This window comes from Oncorhynchus keta, unplaced genomic scaffold, assembly GCF_023373465.1.
Source record: "Oncorhynchus keta strain PuntledgeMale-10-30-2019 unplaced genomic scaffold, Oket_V2 Un_contig_14101_pilon_pilon, whole genome shotgun sequence".
NCBI classification, from domain to species: Eukaryota; Metazoa; Chordata; class Actinopteri; order Salmoniformes; family Salmonidae; genus Oncorhynchus; species Oncorhynchus keta.
This window is the reverse complement of record NW_026278546.1, coordinates 112,482-132,244: the sequence shown is the minus strand read 5'-3', so window position 1 is coordinate 132,244 and position 19,763 is coordinate 112,482. Positions and strand designations below refer to the sequence as shown.

The following is a 19,763-nucleotide window of genomic DNA, read 5'->3' as shown; positions in this document are numbered from 1 at the left end:
AAAGCCATTTCATTACTACAGATCAAAGCTACATTCAATCCATCTGTAGGTTATTGAGTACAGTAGACTGATTGAAGAGGCTTACCACAGACACTGAACTTCTCCTTCAGTTTCTGCCAGGTCAGGTCATAGGACAGCTACAACACAACACAGGACATTAGAACACAGGGGCATACAATTCTAACTACTTTAGGGGGCATTTTCACAGAGCTAGATGACGCCTACTCTGTCTACAAGTGCTTCCAATTCCCGCTACTTAATGTGTGTCCATGATGTAAATACCCAGCAGTACATATAGTGGATTTGATCAGCCTTATTAAACATGTGTTCGGTGCTTTAATGTGCTTAAAGGGTGTGTGTGCACATCACGTCATAATGCACATGTATACAGTATTCATTTATAAAACATACATTTCTGACAAAGATCTGACATCCTCCCTTGGCTCTGTCAGACATGGCTCCTCCTCCGTAGCCCCCGAACCCTCGGTTCATGGCCATGCCCCCCCCCATACGGTCATAGCCAGAGCCCATCCGCTCCATGGACCGGCTGCCCAAGCCACCTAGTAGAGGACACAGGGAATATGAGTGAGCACCACAGATCGGAATCCCTACCATAATGGTATTCAGGGGTTGTGCAGGCTTTAGTTCCAGCCCAGCACTCTCACACATCAAATCAAGGTCAAGCACAGTGAAACATTGGCAGTATGAAATGGGTGTGCTAACAGACAGTGAGAGATGTTAATGTAATGTTCGGTGTACCTAATCCTCCCCCAATGGGCCCCATGCCAAAACTGCTCATGTCTCCTCCATAACCTCCTCCTGATGGAGAGAACGCACGGCATCACACACACACGTTACCACAACCTATCAGCACATCACAACACAAACAAGTTACAGCACACAAACATCTGTCAGTAACATGTTGGAGCCATAGGGCTGAATATGAACTTGACCAGTGTTGTGTTACCCATACAGGAGTTGTGATTCAGCTCTTAGTACAGTCTACCTGCAGGTGCCAGTTCCAAGCTGCTACATGCCCAGTATAATGCCCACCACGGACCATGCTGTTAGTGGATGGATATATGAGGACTATGGAATGGGTTATACCTATGATGACTGACAGTGACAGGTGTGTGTGAGAGAAAGTGAGGGAGGGTGTAAACTACTCACCCATTCCTCCAAAGGAGTCTCCGAAGCCTCTGCTCATAGACATGTCACTGCGACCAAAGTCTCTATCCATCCCTCCTCCCATCCCCCCTGAGCGGTAGGACATGTCTGGAGAGGGGGAAGTGAAGGAGAGAGACAGTCAGAAATATACTCAGTGAAGAGTTCACATTAAACTTCAGGAGCATTTAAACAGTTTGAGACAATTATTTTGTCCTTAGTGGTGATGGGGGGGGGTCTATAGTTACATAGCAATATTATTTTGGATGATATTATATTGATACTTTGACTCCAAGTATAGTTATTTGCTAGGTAGCGTTAGCTAGCGCTAGTCGGCTGTACCTGCACCAAACAACGCTATTTTTTATCCTATAGCTTGTTCTCATCTTTTGAAATAGTGAGTCAACATGTTTTCAGCACTTATACATTTCCCTGATTGATCAAAACAAATTATCATGCTGTCTCATGTCTACCACAGACATAGCATGATGTTTTAGAACATCAAATCCCAGTATTGAATCACAATGCATACAGTGGGGCAAAAAAGTATTTAGTCAGACACCAATTGTGCAAGTTCTCCCACTTAAAAAGATGAGGCCTGTAATTTTCATCATAGGTACACTTCAACTATGACAGACAAAATGAGAAGGAAAAAATCCAGAAAATCTCATTGTAGAAAAATCTCATTGTAGAATTTATTTGCAAATTATGGTGGAAAATAAGTATTTGGTCAATAACAAAAGTTTCTCAATACTTTGTTATATACCCTTTGTTGGCAATGACAGAGGTCAAACGTTTTCTGTAAGTCTTCACAACGTTTTCACACACTGTTGCTGGTATTTTGGCCCATTCCTCCATGCAGATCTCCTCTAGATTGCAGGTCTTAATAATTGCTCCCACAGTTGATTTCTTCAAACCAAGCTGCTTACCTAATGCAGATTCAGTCTTCCCAGCCTGGTGCAGGTCTACAATTTTGTTTCTGGTGTCCTTTGACAGCTCTTTGGTCTTGGCCATAGTGGAGTTTGGAATGTGACTGTTTGAGGTTGTGGACAGGTGTCTTTTATACTGATAACAAGTTCAAACAGGTTCCATTAACCTGTAGTGACACCCCATCCCGTGAACGGGACCGTTGTCATCTGACACTAATTAGCATAACGCAACGGACATAAATCTTCCTAGAAAATATTCCTATTCATGAAAATAACAAATGAAATATATTGGAACACAGCCTTTTGTTAATCACCCTGTCATCTCAGATTTTCAAAATATGCTTTACAGCCAACGCGAGACAAGCATTTGTGTAAGTTTATCATAGCCTAGGATAGCATTATGCCTTGCTAGCAGCAGGCAACCTTGTCACGGAAATCAGAAAAGCAATCAAATTAAATAGTTTACCTTTGATGAACTTTGGATGTTTTCACTCACGAGACTCCCAGGTAAACAGCCAAAGTTAATTTTTTCCCAAAATATAATTTTTGTAGGCGAAATAGCTCCGTTTGTTCTTCACGTTTGGCTGAGAAATTGCCCAGAAATAGCGTTCACCACAATGCCGAAAAATATTCCAAATTAGCTCCATAATATCAACAGAAACATAGCAAACGTTGTTTAGAATCCATCCTCAAGGTGTTTTTCTAATATCTATTCGATAATATATCCAATTCGTTTATCACTAGGACCGATTGGAATAATGGCTACCTCTGTATTTTACGCGAGAATCTCTCTCGGGGGCACCATGTGACCACTTACGCAATGTGGCCGCCTATGGCTATTCTTCAACAAAAATGCGTAAAACTACGTCAAGATGCTGTAGACACCTTGGGGAATACGTAGAAAGCGTAAGCTCGTTGATGGTACATTCACAGCTGAATAGGGAGTCATTGGAACGCAGCGCTTTCAAAACCTGGGGCACTTCCGGATTGGATTTTTCTCAGGCTTTCGCCTGCAACATCAGTTCTATTATACTCACAGACAATATCTTTACAGTTTTGGAAACGTTAGAGTGTTTTCTCTCCAAAGCTGTCAATTATATGCATATTCTAGCATCTTTTCCTGACAAAATATCCCGTTAAAAACGGGATGATTTCTTCAAACCAAGCTGCTTACCTATTGCAGATTCAGTCTTCCCAGCCTGGTGCAGGTCTACGATTTTGTTTCTGGTGTCCTTTGACAGCTCTTTGGTCTTGGCCATAGTGGAATTTGGCGTGTGTACTTTTTTACCCCACTGTATATAGAATTGTGATATCTACATATAATATCGCATCGTAAGGTCCCTGGCAATTCCCAGCCCGAGATGTGTGTCCCCTTACCTCCCATCCGTCCCATGTCTCTGGCTCCGAATCCCCCCATGCTGTCCATGCCACCGAACCCTCCAGGAAACACACAGTATTATATTAATGGATAGTCACAACAACCCATGTGTTGTCCAGTCATGTAACAGAGTGAATCAGTAGAGATCTATTATCTAGGACCTTACCTCCTAGTCTGCTCATCCCTCCATACCCAGGTCCTCCCTCCATACCTGACAGACAGAATCACACACGGATTTGTTTTGTACTAAAGCTTATTCTACATGACCTCTAGACAACTTTCCACCCACTTCAGTGGTCGGGGGGGGGGTCAGTGGTCGAGGGGGCGTTGGTGGTCGAAAGGGGGGCGTCAGTATGTGATGTAAGTGCTTGGAGAAGGTACAGGAACAACAGACAAGAGGGTTTAAAACATACAGCTACTCTTCACAACCGATAACTATCGTATGTATGAAACGACTGGCTCCTCCACTGACCTGCAGTCTGTGTGTGGTTTAAATAGTAACAGTGTGTTTGCTGGAGTACTATGGTGAGGTTAGGGGTCAGTACTGACCTGCAGTCTGTGTGTGGTTTAAATAGTAACAGTGTGTTTGCTGGAGTACTATGGTGAGGTTAGGGGTCAGTACTGACCTGCAGTCTGTGTGTGGTTTAAATAGTAACAGTGTGTTTGCTGGAGTACTATGGTGAGGTTAGGGGTCAGTACTGACCTGCAGTCTGTGTGTGGTTTAAATAGTAACAGTGTGTTTGCTGGAGTACTATGGTGAGGTTAGGGGACCTGCAGTCTGTGTGTGGTTTAAATAGTAACAGTGTGTTTGCTGGAGTACTATGGTGAGGTTAGGGGTCTGCAGTCTGTGTGTGGTTTAAATAGTAACAGTGTGTTTGCTGGAGTACTATGGTGAGGTTAGGGGTCAGTACTGACCTGCAGTCTGTGTGTGGTTTAAATAGTAACAGTGTGTTTGCTGGAGTACTATGGTGAGGTTAGGGGTCAGTACTGTGAGTCTGTTAAATAGGGTGTTTGCAGTACTATGGTGAGGTTAGGGGTCAGTACTGACCTGCAGTCTGTGTGGTGGTTTAAATAGTAACAGTGTGTTTGCTGGAGTACTATGGTGAGGTTAGGGGTCAGTACTGACCTGCAGTCTGTGTGTGGTTTAAATAGTAACAGTGTGTTTGCTGGAGTACTATGGTGAGGTTAGGGGTCAGTACTGACCTGCAGTCTGTGTGAGGTTAGGGGTTTAAGTCTGTGTGTGGTTTAAATAGTAACAGTGTGTTTGCTGGAGTACTATGGTGAGGTTAGGGGTCAGTACTGACCTGCAGTCTGTGTGTGGTTTAAATAGTAACAGTGTGTTTGCTGGAGTACTATGGTGAGGTTAGGGGTCAGTACTGACCTGCAGTCTGTGTGTGGTTTAAATAGTAACAGTGTGTTTGCTGGAGTACTATGGTGAGGTTAGGGGTCAGTACTGACCTGGTCTGTGTTTGCTGGGTTTAGGTTTTGCTGGAGGGTGAGGTTAGGGGTCAGTACTGACCTGCAGTCTTGTGTGTGTGGTTTAAATAGTAACAGTGTGTTTGCTGGAGTACTATGGTGAGGTTAGGGGTCAGTACTGACCTGCAGTCTGTGTGTGGTTTAAATAGTAACAGTGTGTTTGCTGGAGTACTATGGTGAGGTTAGGGGTCAGTACTGACCTGCAGTCTGTGTGTGGTTTAAATAGTAACAGTGTGTTTGCTGGAGTACTATGGTGAGGTTAGGGGTCAGTACTGACCTGCAGTCTGTGTGTGGTTTTTAAATAGTAACAGTGTGTTTGCTGGAGTAATGGTGAGGTTAGGGGTCAGTTTGCTGGTAACAGTGTGTTTGCTGGAGTACTATGGTGAGGTTAGGGGTCAGTACTGACCTGCAGTCTGTGTGTGGTTTAAATAGTAACAGTGTGTTTGCTGGAGTACTATGGTGAGGTTAGGGGTCAGTACTGACCTGCAGTCTGTGTGTGGTTTAAATAGTAACAGTGTGTTTGCTGGAGTACTATGGTGAGGTTAGGGGTCAGTACTGACCTGCAGTCTGTGTGTGGTTTAAATAGTAACAGTGTGTTTGCTGGAGTACTATGGTGAGGTTAGGGGTCAGTACTGACCTGCAGTCTGTGTGTGGTTTAAATAGTAACAGTGTGTTTGCTGGAGGGTGAGGTTAGGGGTCAGTACTAACCTGCAGTCTGTGTGTGGTTTAAATAGTAACAGTGTGTTTGCTGGAGTACTATGGTGAGGTTAGGGGTCAGTACTGACCTGCAGTCTGTGTGTGGTTTAAATAGTAACAGTGTGTTTGCTGGAGTACTATGGTGAGGTTAGGGGTCAGTACTGACCTGCAGTTTGCTGTGTACTATGGTGAGGTTAGGGGTCAGTACTGACCTGCAGTCTGTGTGTGGTTTAAATAGTAACAGTGTGTTTGCTGGAGTACTATGGCGAGGTTAGGGGTCAGTACTGACCTGCAGTCTGTGTGTGTGGTTTAAATAGTAACAGTGTGTTTGCTGGAATACTATGGTGAGGTTAGGGGTCAGTACTAACCTGCAGTCTGTGTGTGGTTTAAATAGTAACAGTGTGTTTGCTGGAGTACTATGGCGAGGTTAGGGGTCAGTACTGACCTGCAGTCTGTGTGTGGTTTAAATAGTAACAGTGTGTTTGCTGGAGTACTATGGCGAGGTTAGGGGTCAGTACTGACCTGCAGTCTGTGTGTGTGGTTTAAATAGTAACAGTGTGTTTGCTGGAGTACTATAGCGAGATTAGGGGTCAGTACTAACCTGCAGGGCCCATGTTGCCCATTCCTCCACCACTCAGCCGGTTGGCGTTGATAGGTTGTCCTCCTGGTCCCAGGCCCATCCCAATCCCTCCCAGACCCCCTACACACAGAGGACACAGAGAGTTGGAGTTTGTTTGACCACACAAACATAACATCCCTTATGTAATGCCTTGGTTCACTGGAGAACAGAACACTGAGCCAACTAGCTGACAACACGACCCATTTCTGATAGAGATAATGCTGAAGTCATTCTAACATGTAGGTGTTTTCTAGAGATGGTCAGAAAGGGACAGGATGTGTACTCACGTGGTAACTGAGGAGCTTTCTCCACCGGGTGGAAATCATCAGCTGGCATAGACTTGTCATCCTGAAACACACAGAAACAACATATCAAGAGGTGGTTCTCACACAACATATTACCACACCAACATGTAACAGCCTCTATTTTATTTAACGAGGCAAGTCACGTAAGAACTCATTCTTATTTTCAATGACGGCCTACTGGGGAACAGTGGGTTAACTGCCTTGTTCAGGGGCAGAATTACAAGTCCAACGCTCGAACCACTAGGCTACCTGCCACCCCAATGACCTCTATGACCTTCCACACACAGTAACTGTGTACAGTGTTTAGAAATCAGAAACATGCAAATAACAAAGCACACGTACCATCTTAACATGCATCTGTCTGTCAAACAGCATTTGGCCGTTGAACATGGCTAGAGAACAGAGTTAAGAATGCCAACAATAAAAATAAAATTGTCACATGCTTCCTAAACTAACAGTGAAACGTACGTCTGTGGTAGTATATAATATATAAAGATAGATAGAATCTGCAGCCTGTTGGAGTGTGGGTGTGTTCTGTGGTAGTATATAATATATAAAGATAGATAGAATCTGCAGCCTGTTGGAAGGTGGGTGTGTTCTGTGGTAGTATATAATATATAAAGATACAGATAGAATCTGCAGCCTGTTGGAAGGTGGGTGTGTTCTGTGGTAGTATATAATATATAAAGATACAGATAGAATCTGCAGCCTGTTGGAAGGTGGGTGTGTTCTGTGGTAGTATATAATATATAAAGATACAGATAGAATCTGCAGCCTGTTGGAAGGTGGGTGTGTTCTGTGGTAGTATATAATATATAAAGATACAGATAGAATCTGCAGCCTGTTGGAAGGTGGGTGTGTTCTGTGGTAGTATATAATATATAAAGATACAGATAGAATCTGCAGCCTGTTGGAAGGTGGGTGTGTTCTGTGGTAGTATATAATATATAAAGATACAGATAGAATCTGCAGCCTGTTGGAAGGTGGGTGTGTTCTGTGGTAGTATATAATATATAAAGATAGATAGAATCTGCAGCCTGTTGGAAGGTGGGTGTGTTCTGTGGTAGTATATAATATATAAAGATAGATAGAATCTGCAGCCTGTTGGAAGGTGGGTGTGTTCTGTGGTAGTATATAATATATAAAGATAGATAGAATCTGCAGCCTGTTGGAGGGTGGGTGTGTTCTGTGGTAGTATATAATATATAAAGATACAGATAGAATCTGCAGCCTGTTGGAAGGTGGGTGTGTTCTGTGGTAGTATATAATATATAAAGATACAGATAGAATCTGCAGCCTGTTGGAGGGTGGGTGTGTTCTGTGGTAGTATATAATATATAAAGATAGATAGAATCTGCAGCCTGTTGGAGTGTGGGTGTGTTCTGTGGTAGTATATAATATATAAAGATACAGATAGAATCTGCAGCCTGTTGGAAGGTGGGTGTGTTCTGTGGTAGTATATAATATATAAAGATAGATAGAATCTGCAGCCTGTTGGAGGGTGGGTGTGTTCTGTGGTAGTATATAATATATAAAGATACAGATAGAATCTGCAGCCTGTTGGAAGGTGGGTGTGTTCTGTGGTAGTATATAATATATAAAGATACAGATAGAATCTGCAGCCTGTTGGAAGGTGGGTGTGTTCTGTGGCAGTATATAATATATAAAGATACAGATAGAATCTGCAGCCTGTTGGAAGGTGGGTGTGTTCTGTGGTAGTATATAATATATAAAGATACAGATAGAATCTGCAGCCTGTTGGAAGGTGGGTGTGTTCTGTGGTAGTATATAATATATAAAGATACAGATAGAATCTGCAGCCTGTTGGAAGGTGGGTGTGTTCTGTGGTAGTATATAATATATAAAGATAGATAGAATCTGCAGCCTGTTGGAGGGTGGGTGTGTTCTGTGGTAGTATATAATATATAAAGATAGATAGAATCTGCAGCCTGTTGGAAGGTGGGTGTGTTCTGTGGTAGTATATAATATATAAAGATACAGATAGAATCTGCAGCCTGTTGGAAGGTGGGTGTGTTCTGTGGTAGTATATAATATATAAAGATACAGATAGAATCTGCAGCCTGTTGGAGGGTGGGTGTGTTCTGTGGTAGTATATAATATATAAAGATACAGATAGAATCTGCAGCCTGTTGGAAGGTGGGTGTGTTCTGTGGTAGTATATAATATATAAAGATACAGATAGAATCTGCAGCCTGTTGGAAGGTGGGTGTGTTCTGTGGTAGTATATAATATATAAAGATACAGATAGAATCTGCAGCCTGTTGGAAGGTGGGTGTGTTCTGTGGTAGTATATAATATATAAAGATACAGATAGAATCTGCAGCCTGTTGGAAGGTGGGTGTGTTCTGTGGTAGTATATAATATATAAAGATAGATAGAATCTGCAGCCTGTTGGAAGGTGGGTGTGTTCTGTGGTAGTATATAATATATAAAGATAGATAGAATCTGCAGCCTGTTGGAAGGTGGGTGTGTTCTGTGGTAGTATATAATATATAAAGATACAGATAGAATCTGCAGCCTGTTGGAAGGTGGGTGTGTTCTGTGGTAGTATATAATATATAAAGATAGATAGAATCTGCAGCCTGTTGGAAGGTGGGTGTGTTCTGTGGTAGTATATAATATATAAAGATAGATAGAATCTGCAGCCTGTTGGAAGGTGGGTGTGTTCTGTGGTAGTATATAATATATAAAGATACAGATAGAATCTGCAGCCTGTTGGAGGGTGGGTGTGTTCTGTGGTAGTATATAATATATAAAGATACAGATAGAATCTGCAGCCTGTTGGAAGGTGGGTGTGTTCTGTGGTAGTATATAATATATAAAGATACAGATAGAATCTGCAGCCTGTTGGAAGGTGGGTGTGTTCTGTGGTAGTATATAATATATAAAGATAGATAGAATCTGCAGCCTGTTGGAGGGTGGGTGTGTTCTGTGGTAGTATATAATATATAAAGATACAGATAGAATCTGCAGCCTGTTGGAGTGTGGGTGTGTTCTGTGGTAGTATATAATATATAAAGATACATAGAATCTGCAGCCTGTTGGAGGGTGGGTGTGTTCTGTGGTAGTATATAATATATAAAGATAGATAGAATCTGCAGCCTGTTGGAGGGTGGGTGTGTTCTGTGGTAGTATATAATATATAAAGATACAGATAGAATCTGCAGCCTGTTGGAGTGTGGGTGTGTTCTGTGGTAGTATATAATATATAAAGATACAGTTAGAATCTGCAGCCTGTTGGAGTGTGGGTGTGTTCTGTGGTAGTATATAATATATAAAGATACATAGAATCTGCAGCCTGTTGGAAGGTGGGTGTGTTCTGTGGTAGTATATAATATATAAAGATACAGATAGAATCTGCAGCCTGTTGGAAGGTGGGTGTGTTCTGTGGTAGTATATAATATATAAAGATAGATAGAATCTGCAGCCTGTTGGAGGTGGGTGTGTTCTGTGGTAGTATATAATATATAAAGATAGATAGAATCTGCAGCCTGTTGGAAGGTGGGTGTGTTCTGTGGTAGTATATAATATATAAAGATACAGATAGAATCTGCAGCCTGTTGGAAGGTGGGTGTGTTCTGTGGTAGTATATAATATATAAAGATACAGATAGAATCTGCAGCCTGTTGGAGGTGGGTGTGTTCTGTGGTAGTATATAATATATAAAGATAGATAGAATCTGCAGCCTGTTGGAGGGTGGGTGTGTTCTGTGGTAGTATATAATATATAAAGATACAGATAGAATCTGCAGCCTGTTGGAGGGTGGGTGTGTTCTGTGGTAGTATATAATATATAAAGATACAGATAGAATCTGCAGCCTGTTGGAGGGTGGGTGTGTTCTGTGGTAGTATATAATATATAAAGATAGATAGAATCTGCAGCCTGTTGGAAGGTGGGTGTGTTCTGTGGTAGTATATAATATATAAAGATAGATAGAATCTGCAGCCTGTTGGAGGGTGGGTGTGTTCTGTGGTAGTATATAATATATAAAGATACAGATAGAATCTGCAGCCTGTTGGAAGGTGGGTGTGTTCTGTGGTAGTATATAATATATAAAGATACAGATAGAATCTGCAGCCTGTTGGAAGGTGGGTGTGTTCTGTGGTAGTATATAATATATAAAGATAGATAGAATCTGCAGCCTGTTGGAAGGTGGGTGTGTTCTGTGGTAGTATATAATATATAAAGATAGATAGAATCTGCAGCCTGTTGGAAGGTGGGTGTGTTCTGTGGTAGTATATAATATATAAAGATAGATAGAATCTGCAGCCTGTTGGAGGGTGGGTGTGTTCTGTGGTAGTATATAATATATAAAGATAGATAGAATCTGCAGCCTGTTGGAAGGTGGGTGTGTTCTGTGGTAGTATATAATATATAAAGATAGATAGAATCTGCAGCCTGTTGGAAGGTGGGGGTGTTCTGTGGTAGTATATAATATATAAAGATAGAGAGAATCTGCATCCTGTTGGAAGGTGGGTGTGGGTTCTGTGGTAGTATATAATATATAAAGATACAGATAGAATCTGCAGCCTGTTGGAAGGTGGGTGTGTTCTGTGGTAGTATATAATATATAAAGATACAGATAGAATCTGCAGCCTGTTGGAAGGTGGGTGTGTTCTGTGGTAGTATATAATATATAAAGATAGATAGAATCTGCAGCCTGTTGGAAGGTGGGTGTGTTCTGTGGCAGTATATAATATATAAAGATAGATGAATCTGCAGCCTGTTGGAGGGTGGGTGTGTTCTGTGGTAGTATATAATATATAAAGATAGATAGAATCTGCAGCCTGTTGGAAGGTGGGTGTGTTCTGTGGTAGTATATAATATATAAAGATAGATAGAATCTGCAGCCTGTTGGAAGGTGGGTGTGTTCTGTGGTAGTATATAATATATAAAGATAGATAGAATCTGCAGCCTGTTGGAAGGTGGGTGTGTTCTGTGGTAGTATATAATATATAAAGATACAGATAGAATCTGCAGCCTGTTGGAAGGTGGGTGTGTTCTGTGGTAGTATATAATATATAAAGATAGATAGAATCTGCAGCCTGTTGGAAGGTGGGTGTGTTCTGTGGTAGTATATAATATATAAAGATAGATAGAATCTGCAGCCTGTTGGAAGGTGGGTGTGTTCTGTGGTAGTATATAATATATAAAGATAGATAGAATCTGCAGCCTGTTGGAAGGTGGGTGTGTTCTGTGGTAGTATATAATATATAAAGATACAGATAGAATCTGCAGCCTGTTGGAAGGTGGGTGTGTTCTGTGGTAGTATATAATATATAAAGATACAGATAGAATCTGCAGCCTGTTGGAAGGTGGGTGTGTTCTGTGGTAGTATATAATATATAAAGATACAGATAGAATCTGCAGCCTGTTGGAAGGTGGGTGTGTTCTGTGGTAGTATATAATATATAAAGATACAGATAGAATCTGCAGCCTGTTGGAAGGTGGGTGTGTTCTGTGGTAGTATATAATATATAAAGATACAGATAGAATCTGCAGCCTGTTGGAAGGTGGGTGTGTTCTGTGGTAGTATATAATATATAAAGATAGATAGAATCTGCAGCCTGTTGGAGGGTGGGTGTGTTCTGTGGTAGTATATAATATATAAAGATAGATAGAATCTGCAGCCTGTTGGAAGGTGGGTGTGTTCTGTGGTAGTATATAATATATAAAGATAGATAGAATCTGCAGCCTGTTGGAAGGTGGGTGTGTTCTGTGGTAGTATATAATATATAAAGATACAGATAGAATCTGCAGCCTGTTGGAGGGTGGGTGTGTTCTGTGGTAGTATATAATATATAAAGATACAGATAGAATCTGCAGCCTGTTGGAGGTGGGTGTGTTCTGTGGTAGTATATAATATATAAAGATACAGATAGAATCTGCAGCCTGTTGGAAGGTGGGTGTGTTCTGTGGTAGTATATAATATATAAAGATACAGATAGAATCTGCAGCCTGTTGGAAGGTGGGTGTGTTCTGTGGTAGTATATAATATATAAAGATACAGATAGAATCTGCAGCCTGTTGGAAGGTGGTGTGTTCTGTGGTAGTATATAATATATAAAGATACAGATAGAATCTGCAGCCTGTTGGAAGGTGGGTGTGTTCTGTGGTAGTATATAATATATAAAGATAGATAGAATCTGCAGCCTGTTGGAGGTGGGTGTGTTCTGTGGTAGTATATAATATATAAAGATAGATAGAATCTGCAGCCTGTTGGAAGGTGGGTGTGTTCTGTGGTAGTATATAATATATAAAGATAGATAGAATCTGCAGCCTGTTGGAAGGTGGGTGTGTTCTGTGGTAGTATATAATATATAAAGATACAGATAGAATCTGCAGCCTGTTGGAAGGTGGGTGTGTTCTGTGGTAGTATATAATATATAAAGATACAGATAGAATCTGCAGCCTGTTGGAAGGTGGGTGTGTTCTGTGGTAGTATATAATATATAAAGATACAGATAGAATCTGCAGCCTGTTGGAAGGTGGGTGTGTTCTGTGGTAGTATATAATATATAAAGATACAGATAGAATCTGCAGCCTGTTGGAAGGTGGGTGTGTTCTGTGGTAGTATATAATATATAAAGATAGATAGAATCTGCAGCCTGTTGGAAGGTGGGTGTGTTCTGTGGTAGTATATAATATATAAAGATAGATAGAATCTGCAGCCTGTTGGAAGGTGGGTGTGTTCTGTGGTAGTATATAATATATAAAGATACAGATAGAATCTGCAGCCTGTTGGAAGGTGGGTGTGTTCTGTGGTAGTATATAATATATAAAGATACAGATAGAATCTGCAGCCTGTTGGAAGGTGGGTGTGTTCTGTGGTAGTATATAATATATAAAGATACAGATAGAATCTGCAGCCTGTTGGAAGGTGGGTGTGTTCTGTGGTAGTATATAATATATAAAGATACAGATAGAATCTGCAGCCTGTTGGAAGGTGGGTGTGTTCTGTGGTAGTATATAATATATAAAGATACAGATAGAATCTGCAGCCTGTTGGAAGGTGGGTGTGTTCTGTGGTAGTATATAATATATAAAGATAGATAGAATCTGCAGCCTGTTGGAGGGTGGGTGTGTTCTGTGGTAGTATATAATATATAAAGATAGATAGAATCTGCAGCCTGTTGGAAGGTGGGTGTGTTCTGTGGTAGTATATAATATATAAAGATACAGATAGAATCTGCAGCCTGTTGGAAGGTGGGTGTGTTCTGTGGTAGTATATAATATATAAAGATACAGATAGAATCTGCAGCCTGTTGGAAGGTGGGTGTGTTCTGTGGTAGTATATAATATATAAAGATACAGATAGAATCTGCAGCCTGTTGGAAGGTGGGTGTGTTCTGTGGTAGTATATAATATATAAAGATACAGATAGAATCTGCAGCCTGTTGGAAGGTGGGTGTGTTCTGTGGTAGTATATAATATATAAAGATACAGATAGAATCTGCAGCCTGTTGGAAGGTGGGTGTGTTCTGTGGTAGTATATAATATATAAAGATAGAGATAGAATCTGCAGCCTGTTGGAAGGTGGGTGTGTTCTGTGGTAGTATATAATATATAAAGATACAGATAGAATCTGCAGCCTGTTGGAAGGTGGGTGTGTTCTGTGGTAGTATATAATATATAAAGATACAGATAGAATCTGCAGCCTGTTGGAAGGTGGGTGTGTTCTGTGGTAGTATATAATATATAAAGATACAGATAGAATCTGCAGCCTGTTGGAAGGTGGGTGTGTTCTGTGGTAGTATATAATATATAAAGATACAGATAGAATCTGCAGCCTGTTGGAGTGTGGGTGTGTTCTGTGGTAGTATATAATATATAAAGATACAGATAGAATCTGCAGCCTGTTGGAGGGTGGGTGTGTTCTGTGGTAGTATATAATATATAAAGATAGATAGAATCTGCAGCCTGTTGGAGGGTGGGTGTGTTCTGTGGTAGTATATAATATATAAAGATACAGATAGAATCTGCAGCCTGTTGGAAGGTGGGTGTGTTCTGTGGTAGTATATAATATATAAAGATACAGATAGAATCTGCAGCCTGTTGGAAGGTGGGTGTGTTCTGTGGTAGTATATAATATATAAAGATACAGATAGAATCTGCAGCCTGTTGGAAGGTGGGTGTGTTCTGTGGTAGTATATAATATATAAAGATACAGATAGAATCTGCAGCCTGTTGGAGGGTGGGTGTGTTCTGTGGTAGTATATAATATATAAAGATACAGATAGAATCTGCAGCCTGTTGGAGTAGTATATAATATATAAAGATACAGATAGAATCTGCAGCCTGTTGGAAGGTGGGTGTGTTCTGTGGTAGTATATAATATATAAAGATACAGATAGAATCTGCAGCCTGTTGGAAGGTGGGTGTGTTCTGTGGTAGTATATAATATATAAAGATACAGATAGAATCTGCAGCCTGTTGGAAGGTGGGTGTGTTCTGTGGTAGTATATAATATATAAAGATACAGATAGAATCTGCAGCCTGTTGGAAGGTGGGTGTGTTCTGTGGTAGTATATAATATATAAAGATACAGATAGAATCTGCAGCCTGTTGGAAGGTGGGTGTGTTCTGTGGTAGTATATAATATATAAAGATAGATAGAATCTGAAGCCTGTTGGAAGGTGGGTGTGTTCTGTGGTAGTATATAATATATAAAGATAGATAGAATCTGCAGCCTGTTGGAAGGTGGGTGTGTTCTGTGGTAGTATATAATATATAAAGATACAGATAGAATCTGCAGCCTGTTGGAGGGTGGGTGTGTTCTGTGGTAGTATATAATATATAAAGATACAGATAGAATCTGCAGCCTGTTGGAGGGTGGGTGTGTTCTGTGGTAGTATATAATATATAAAGATACAGATAGAATCTGCAGCCTGTTGGAAGGTGGGTGTGTTCTGTGGTAGTATATAATATATAAAGATACAGATAGAATCTGCAGCCTGTTGGAGGGTGGGTGTGTTCTGTGGTAGTATATAATATATAAAGATACAGATAGAATCTGCAGCCTGTTGGAAGGTGGGTGTGTTCTGTGGTAGTATATAATATATAAAGATAGATAGAATCTGCAGCCTGTTGGAAGGTGGGTGTGTTCTGTGGTAGTATATAATATATAAAGATAGATAGAATCTGCAGCCTGTTGGAAGGTGGGTGTGTTCTGTGGTAGTATATAATATATAAAGATAGATAGAATCTGCAGCCTGTTGGAGGGTGGGTGTGTTCTGTGGTAGTATATAATATATAAAGATACAGATAGAATCTGCAGCCTGTTGGAAGGTGGGTGTGTTCTGTGGTAGTATATAATATATAAACATACAGATAGAATCTGCAGCCTGTTGGAAGGTGGGTGTGTTCTGTGGTAGTATATAATATATAAAGATAGATAGAATCTGCAGCCTGTTGGAAGGTGGGTGTGTTCTGTGGTAGTATATAATATATAAAGATACAGATAGAATCTGCAGCCTGTTGGAAGGTGGGTGTGTGTTCTGTGGTAGTATATAATATATAAAGATACAGATAGAATCTGCAGCCTGTTGGAAGGTGGGTGTGTTCTGTGGTAGTATATAATATATAAAGATACAGATAGAATCTGCAGCCTGTTGGAAGGTGGGTGTGTTCTGTGGTAGTATATAATATATAAAGATACAGATAGAATCTGCAGCCTGTTGGAAGGTGGGTGTGTTCTGTGGTAGTATATAATATATAAAGATAGATAGAATCTGCAGCCTGTTGGAAGGTGGGTGTGTTCTGTGGTAGTATATAATATATAAAGATACAGATAGAATCTGCAGCCTGTTGGAAGGTGGGTGTGTTCTGTGGTAGTATATAATATATAAAGATAGATAGAATCTGCAGCCTGTTGGAGGGTGGGTGTGTTCTGTGGTAGTATATAATATATAAAGATAGATAGAATCTGCAGCCTGTTGGAAGGTGGGTGTGTTCTGTGGTAGTATATAATATATAAAGATAGATAGAATCTGCAGCCTGTTGGAAGGTGGGTGTGTTCTGTGGTAGTATATAATATATAAAGATAGATAGAATCTGCAGCCTGTTGGAAGGTGGGTGTGTTCTGTGGTAGTATATAATATATAAAGATACAGATAGAATCTGCAGCCTGTTGGAAGGTGGGTGTGTTCTGTGGTAGTATATAATATATAAAGATAGATAGAATCTGCAGCCTGTTGGAAGGTGGGTGTGTTCTGTGGTAGTATATAATATATAAAGATAGATAGAATCTGCAGCCTGTTGGAAGGGTGGGTGTGTTCTGTGGTAGTATATAATATATAAAGATACAGATAGAATCTGCAGCCTGTTGGAAGGTGGGTGTGTTCTGTGGTAGTATATAATATATAAAGATACAGATAGAATCTGCAGCCTGTTGGAAGGTGGGTGTGTTCTGTGGTAGTATATAATATATAAAGATACAGATAGAATCTGCAGCCTGTTGGAAGGTGGGTGTGTTCTGTGGTAGTATATAATATATAAAGATACAGATAGAATCTGCAGCCTGTTGGAAGGTGGGTGTGTTCTGTGGTAGTATATAATATATAAAGATACAGATAGAATCTGCAGCCTGTTGGAAGGTGGGTGTGTTCTGTGGTAGTATATAATATATAAAGATAGATAGAATCTGCAGCCTGTTGGAGGGTGGGTGTGTTCTGTGGTAGTATATAATATATAAAGATAGATAGAATCTGCAGCCTGTTGGAAGGTGGGTGTGTTCTGTGGTAGTATATAATATATAAAGATACAATAGAATCTGCAGCCTGTTGGAAGGTGGGTGTGTTCTGTGGTAGTATATAATATATAAAGATACAGATAGAATCTGCAGCCTGTTGGAAGGTGGGTGTGTTCTGTGGTAGTATATAATATATAAAGATACAGATAGAATCTGCAGCCTGTTGGAAGGTGGGTGTGTTCTGTGGTAGTATATAATATATAAAGATACAGATAGAATCTGCAGCCTGTTGGAAGGTGGGTGTGTTCTGTGGTAGTATATAATATATAAAGATACAGATAGAATCTGCAGCCTGTTGGAAGGTGGGTGTGTTCTGTGGTAGTATATAATATATAAAGATAGATAGAATCTGCAGCCTGTTGGAAGGTGGGTGTGTTCTGTGGTAGTATATAATATATAAAGATAGATAGAATCTGCAGCCTGTTGGAAGGTGGGTGTGTTCTGTGGTAGTATATAATATATAAAGATAGATAGAATCTGCAGCCTGTTGGAGGGTGGGTGTGTTCTGTGGTAGTATATAATATATAAAGATAGATAGAATCTGCAGCCTGTTGGAGGGTGGGTGTGTTCTGTGGTAGTATATAATATATAAAGATAGATAGAATCTGCAGCCTGTTGGAAGGTGGGTGTGTTCTGTGGTAGTATATAATATATAAAGATAGATAGAATCTGCAGCCTGTTGGAAGGTGGGTGTGTTCTGTGGTAGTATATAATATATAAAGATACAGATAGAATCTGCAGCCTGTTGGAAGGTGGGTGTGTTCTGTGGTAGTATATAATATATAAAGATACAGATAGAATCTGCAGCCTGTTGGAAGGTGGGTGTGTTCTGTGGTATAATATATAAAGATAGATTCTGTGTTGGAGGTGGGTAGTTCTGTGGTATATAATATATAAAGATACAGATAGAATCTGCAGCCTGTTGGAAGGTGGGTGTGTTCTGTGGTAGTATATAATATATAAAGATACAGATAGAATCTGCAGCCTGTTGGAAGGTGGGTGTGTTCTGTGGTAGTATATAATATATAAAGATACAGATAGAATCTGCAGCCTGTTGGAAGGTGGGTGTGTTCTGTGGTAGTATATAATATATAAAGATACAGATAGAATCTGCAGCCTGTTGGAAGGTGGGTGTGTTCTGTGGTAGTATATAATATATAAAGATAGATAGAATCTGCAGCCTGTTGGAAGGTGGGTGTGTTCTGTGGTAGTATATAATATATAAAGATATATAGAATCTGCAGCCTGTTGGAAGGTAATGTGGTAGTATATAATATATAAAGATACAGATAGAATCTGCAGCCTGTTGGAAGGTGGGTGTGTTCTGTGGTAGTATATAATATATAAAGATACAGATAGAATCTGCAGCCTGTTGGAAGGTGGGTGTGTTCTGTGGCAGTATATAATATATAAAGATACAGATAGAATCTGCAGCCTGTTGGAAGGTGGGTGTGTTCTGTGGTAGTATATAATATATAAAGATAGATAGAATCTGCAGCCTGTTGGAAGGTGGGTGTGTTCTGTGGTAGTATATAATATATAAAGATAGATAGAATCTGCAGCCTGTTGGAAGGTGGGTGTGTTCTGTGGTAGTATATAATATATAAAGATAGATAGAATCTGCAGCCTGTTGGAAGGTGGGTGTGTTCTGTGGTAGTATATAATATATAAAGATAGATAGAATCTGCAGCCTGTTGGAAGGTGGGTGTGTTCTGTGGTAGTATATAATATATAAAGATACAGATAGAATCTGCAGCCTGTTGGAAGGTGGGTGTGTTCTGTGGTATATATATAATATATAAAGATATAGATAGAATCTGCAGCCTGTTGGAAGGTGGGTGTGTTCTGTGGTAGTATATAATATATAAAGATACAGATAGAATCTGCAGCCTGTTGGAAGGTGGGTGTGTTCTGTGGTAGTATATAATATATAAAGATACAGATAGAATCTGCAGCCTGTTGGAAGGTGGGTGTGTTCTGTGGTAGTATATAATATATAAAGATACAGATAGAATCTGCAGCCTGTTGGAAGGTGGGTGTGTTCTGTGGTAGTATATAATATATAAAGATACAGATAGAATCTGCAGCCTGTTGGAAGGTGGGTGTGTTCTGTGGTAGTATATAATATATAAAGATAGATAGAATCTGCAGCCTGTTGGAAGGTGGGTGTGTTCTGTGGTAGTATATAATATATAAAGATACAGATAGAATCTGCAGCCTGTTGGAAGGTGGGTGTGTTCTGTGGTAGTATATAATATATAAAGATACAGATAGAATCTGCAGCCTGTTGGAGGGTGGGTGTGTTCTGTGGTAGTATATAATATATAAAGATACAGATAGAATCTGCAGCCTGTTGGAAGGTGGGTGTGTTCTGTGGTAGTATATAATATATAAAGATACAGATAGAATCTGCAGCCTGTTGGAA

At 40.1% G+C, this 19,763-nt stretch overlaps 1 protein-coding gene and 2 long non-coding RNA genes across 11 annotated transcripts in view; 2 read left to right on the top strand and 1 right to left on the bottom strand.

The window, feature by feature from the left end:
* Positions 1 to 19,763, bottom strand: part of LOC118375235 (myelin expression factor 2-like) — a 42,676-nt gene that overhangs the window by 456 nt on the left and 22,457 nt on the right. The window contains exons 8-16 of the mRNA XM_052501662.1: positions 6,910 to 6,959; positions 6,550 to 6,610; positions 6,245 to 6,343; positions 3,638 to 3,682; positions 3,471 to 3,530; positions 1,171 to 1,275; positions 760 to 819; positions 412 to 560; positions 86 to 137 (exon numbers count right to left, since the gene is read on the bottom strand). Coding sequence (XP_052357622.1) covers positions 86 to 137; positions 412 to 560; positions 760 to 819; positions 1,171 to 1,275; positions 3,471 to 3,530; positions 3,638 to 3,682; positions 6,245 to 6,343; positions 6,550 to 6,610; positions 6,910 to 6,959 — 681 coding nt within the window. The remainder of the gene's footprint in view (positions 1 to 85; positions 138 to 411; positions 561 to 759; positions 820 to 1,170; positions 1,276 to 3,470; positions 3,531 to 3,637; positions 3,683 to 6,244; positions 6,344 to 6,549; positions 6,611 to 6,909; positions 6,960 to 19,763) is intronic.
* LOC127918387 (uncharacterized) lies at positions 4,087 to 6,063 on the top strand. Of its 7 annotated transcripts, none has more exons than XR_008099804.1 (5): positions 4,087 to 4,232; positions 4,368 to 4,444; positions 5,335 to 5,488; positions 5,637 to 5,713; positions 5,993 to 6,063. It is a non-coding gene; the product is annotated as an uncharacterized LOC127918387 (long non-coding RNA). The 7 variants fall into 7 exon arrangements; XR_008099802.1 differs by having other exon boundaries at positions 5,637 to 5,790; XR_008099799.1 differs by lacking the exon at positions 5,993 to 6,063 and having other exon boundaries at positions 5,637 to 5,809.
* On the top strand, positions 6,966 to 19,710 carry LOC127918389 (uncharacterized). Of its 3 annotated transcripts, none has more exons than XR_008099806.1 (4): positions 6,966 to 7,678; positions 8,399 to 9,506; positions 15,487 to 15,746; positions 16,403 to 16,766. It is a non-coding gene; the product is annotated as an uncharacterized LOC127918389 (long non-coding RNA). The 3 variants fall into 3 exon arrangements; XR_008099807.1 differs by having other exon boundaries at positions 6,966 to 8,068; positions 8,593 to 9,506; XR_008099808.1 differs by lacking the exons at positions 15,487 to 15,746; positions 16,403 to 16,766 and adding an exon at positions 19,567 to 19,710.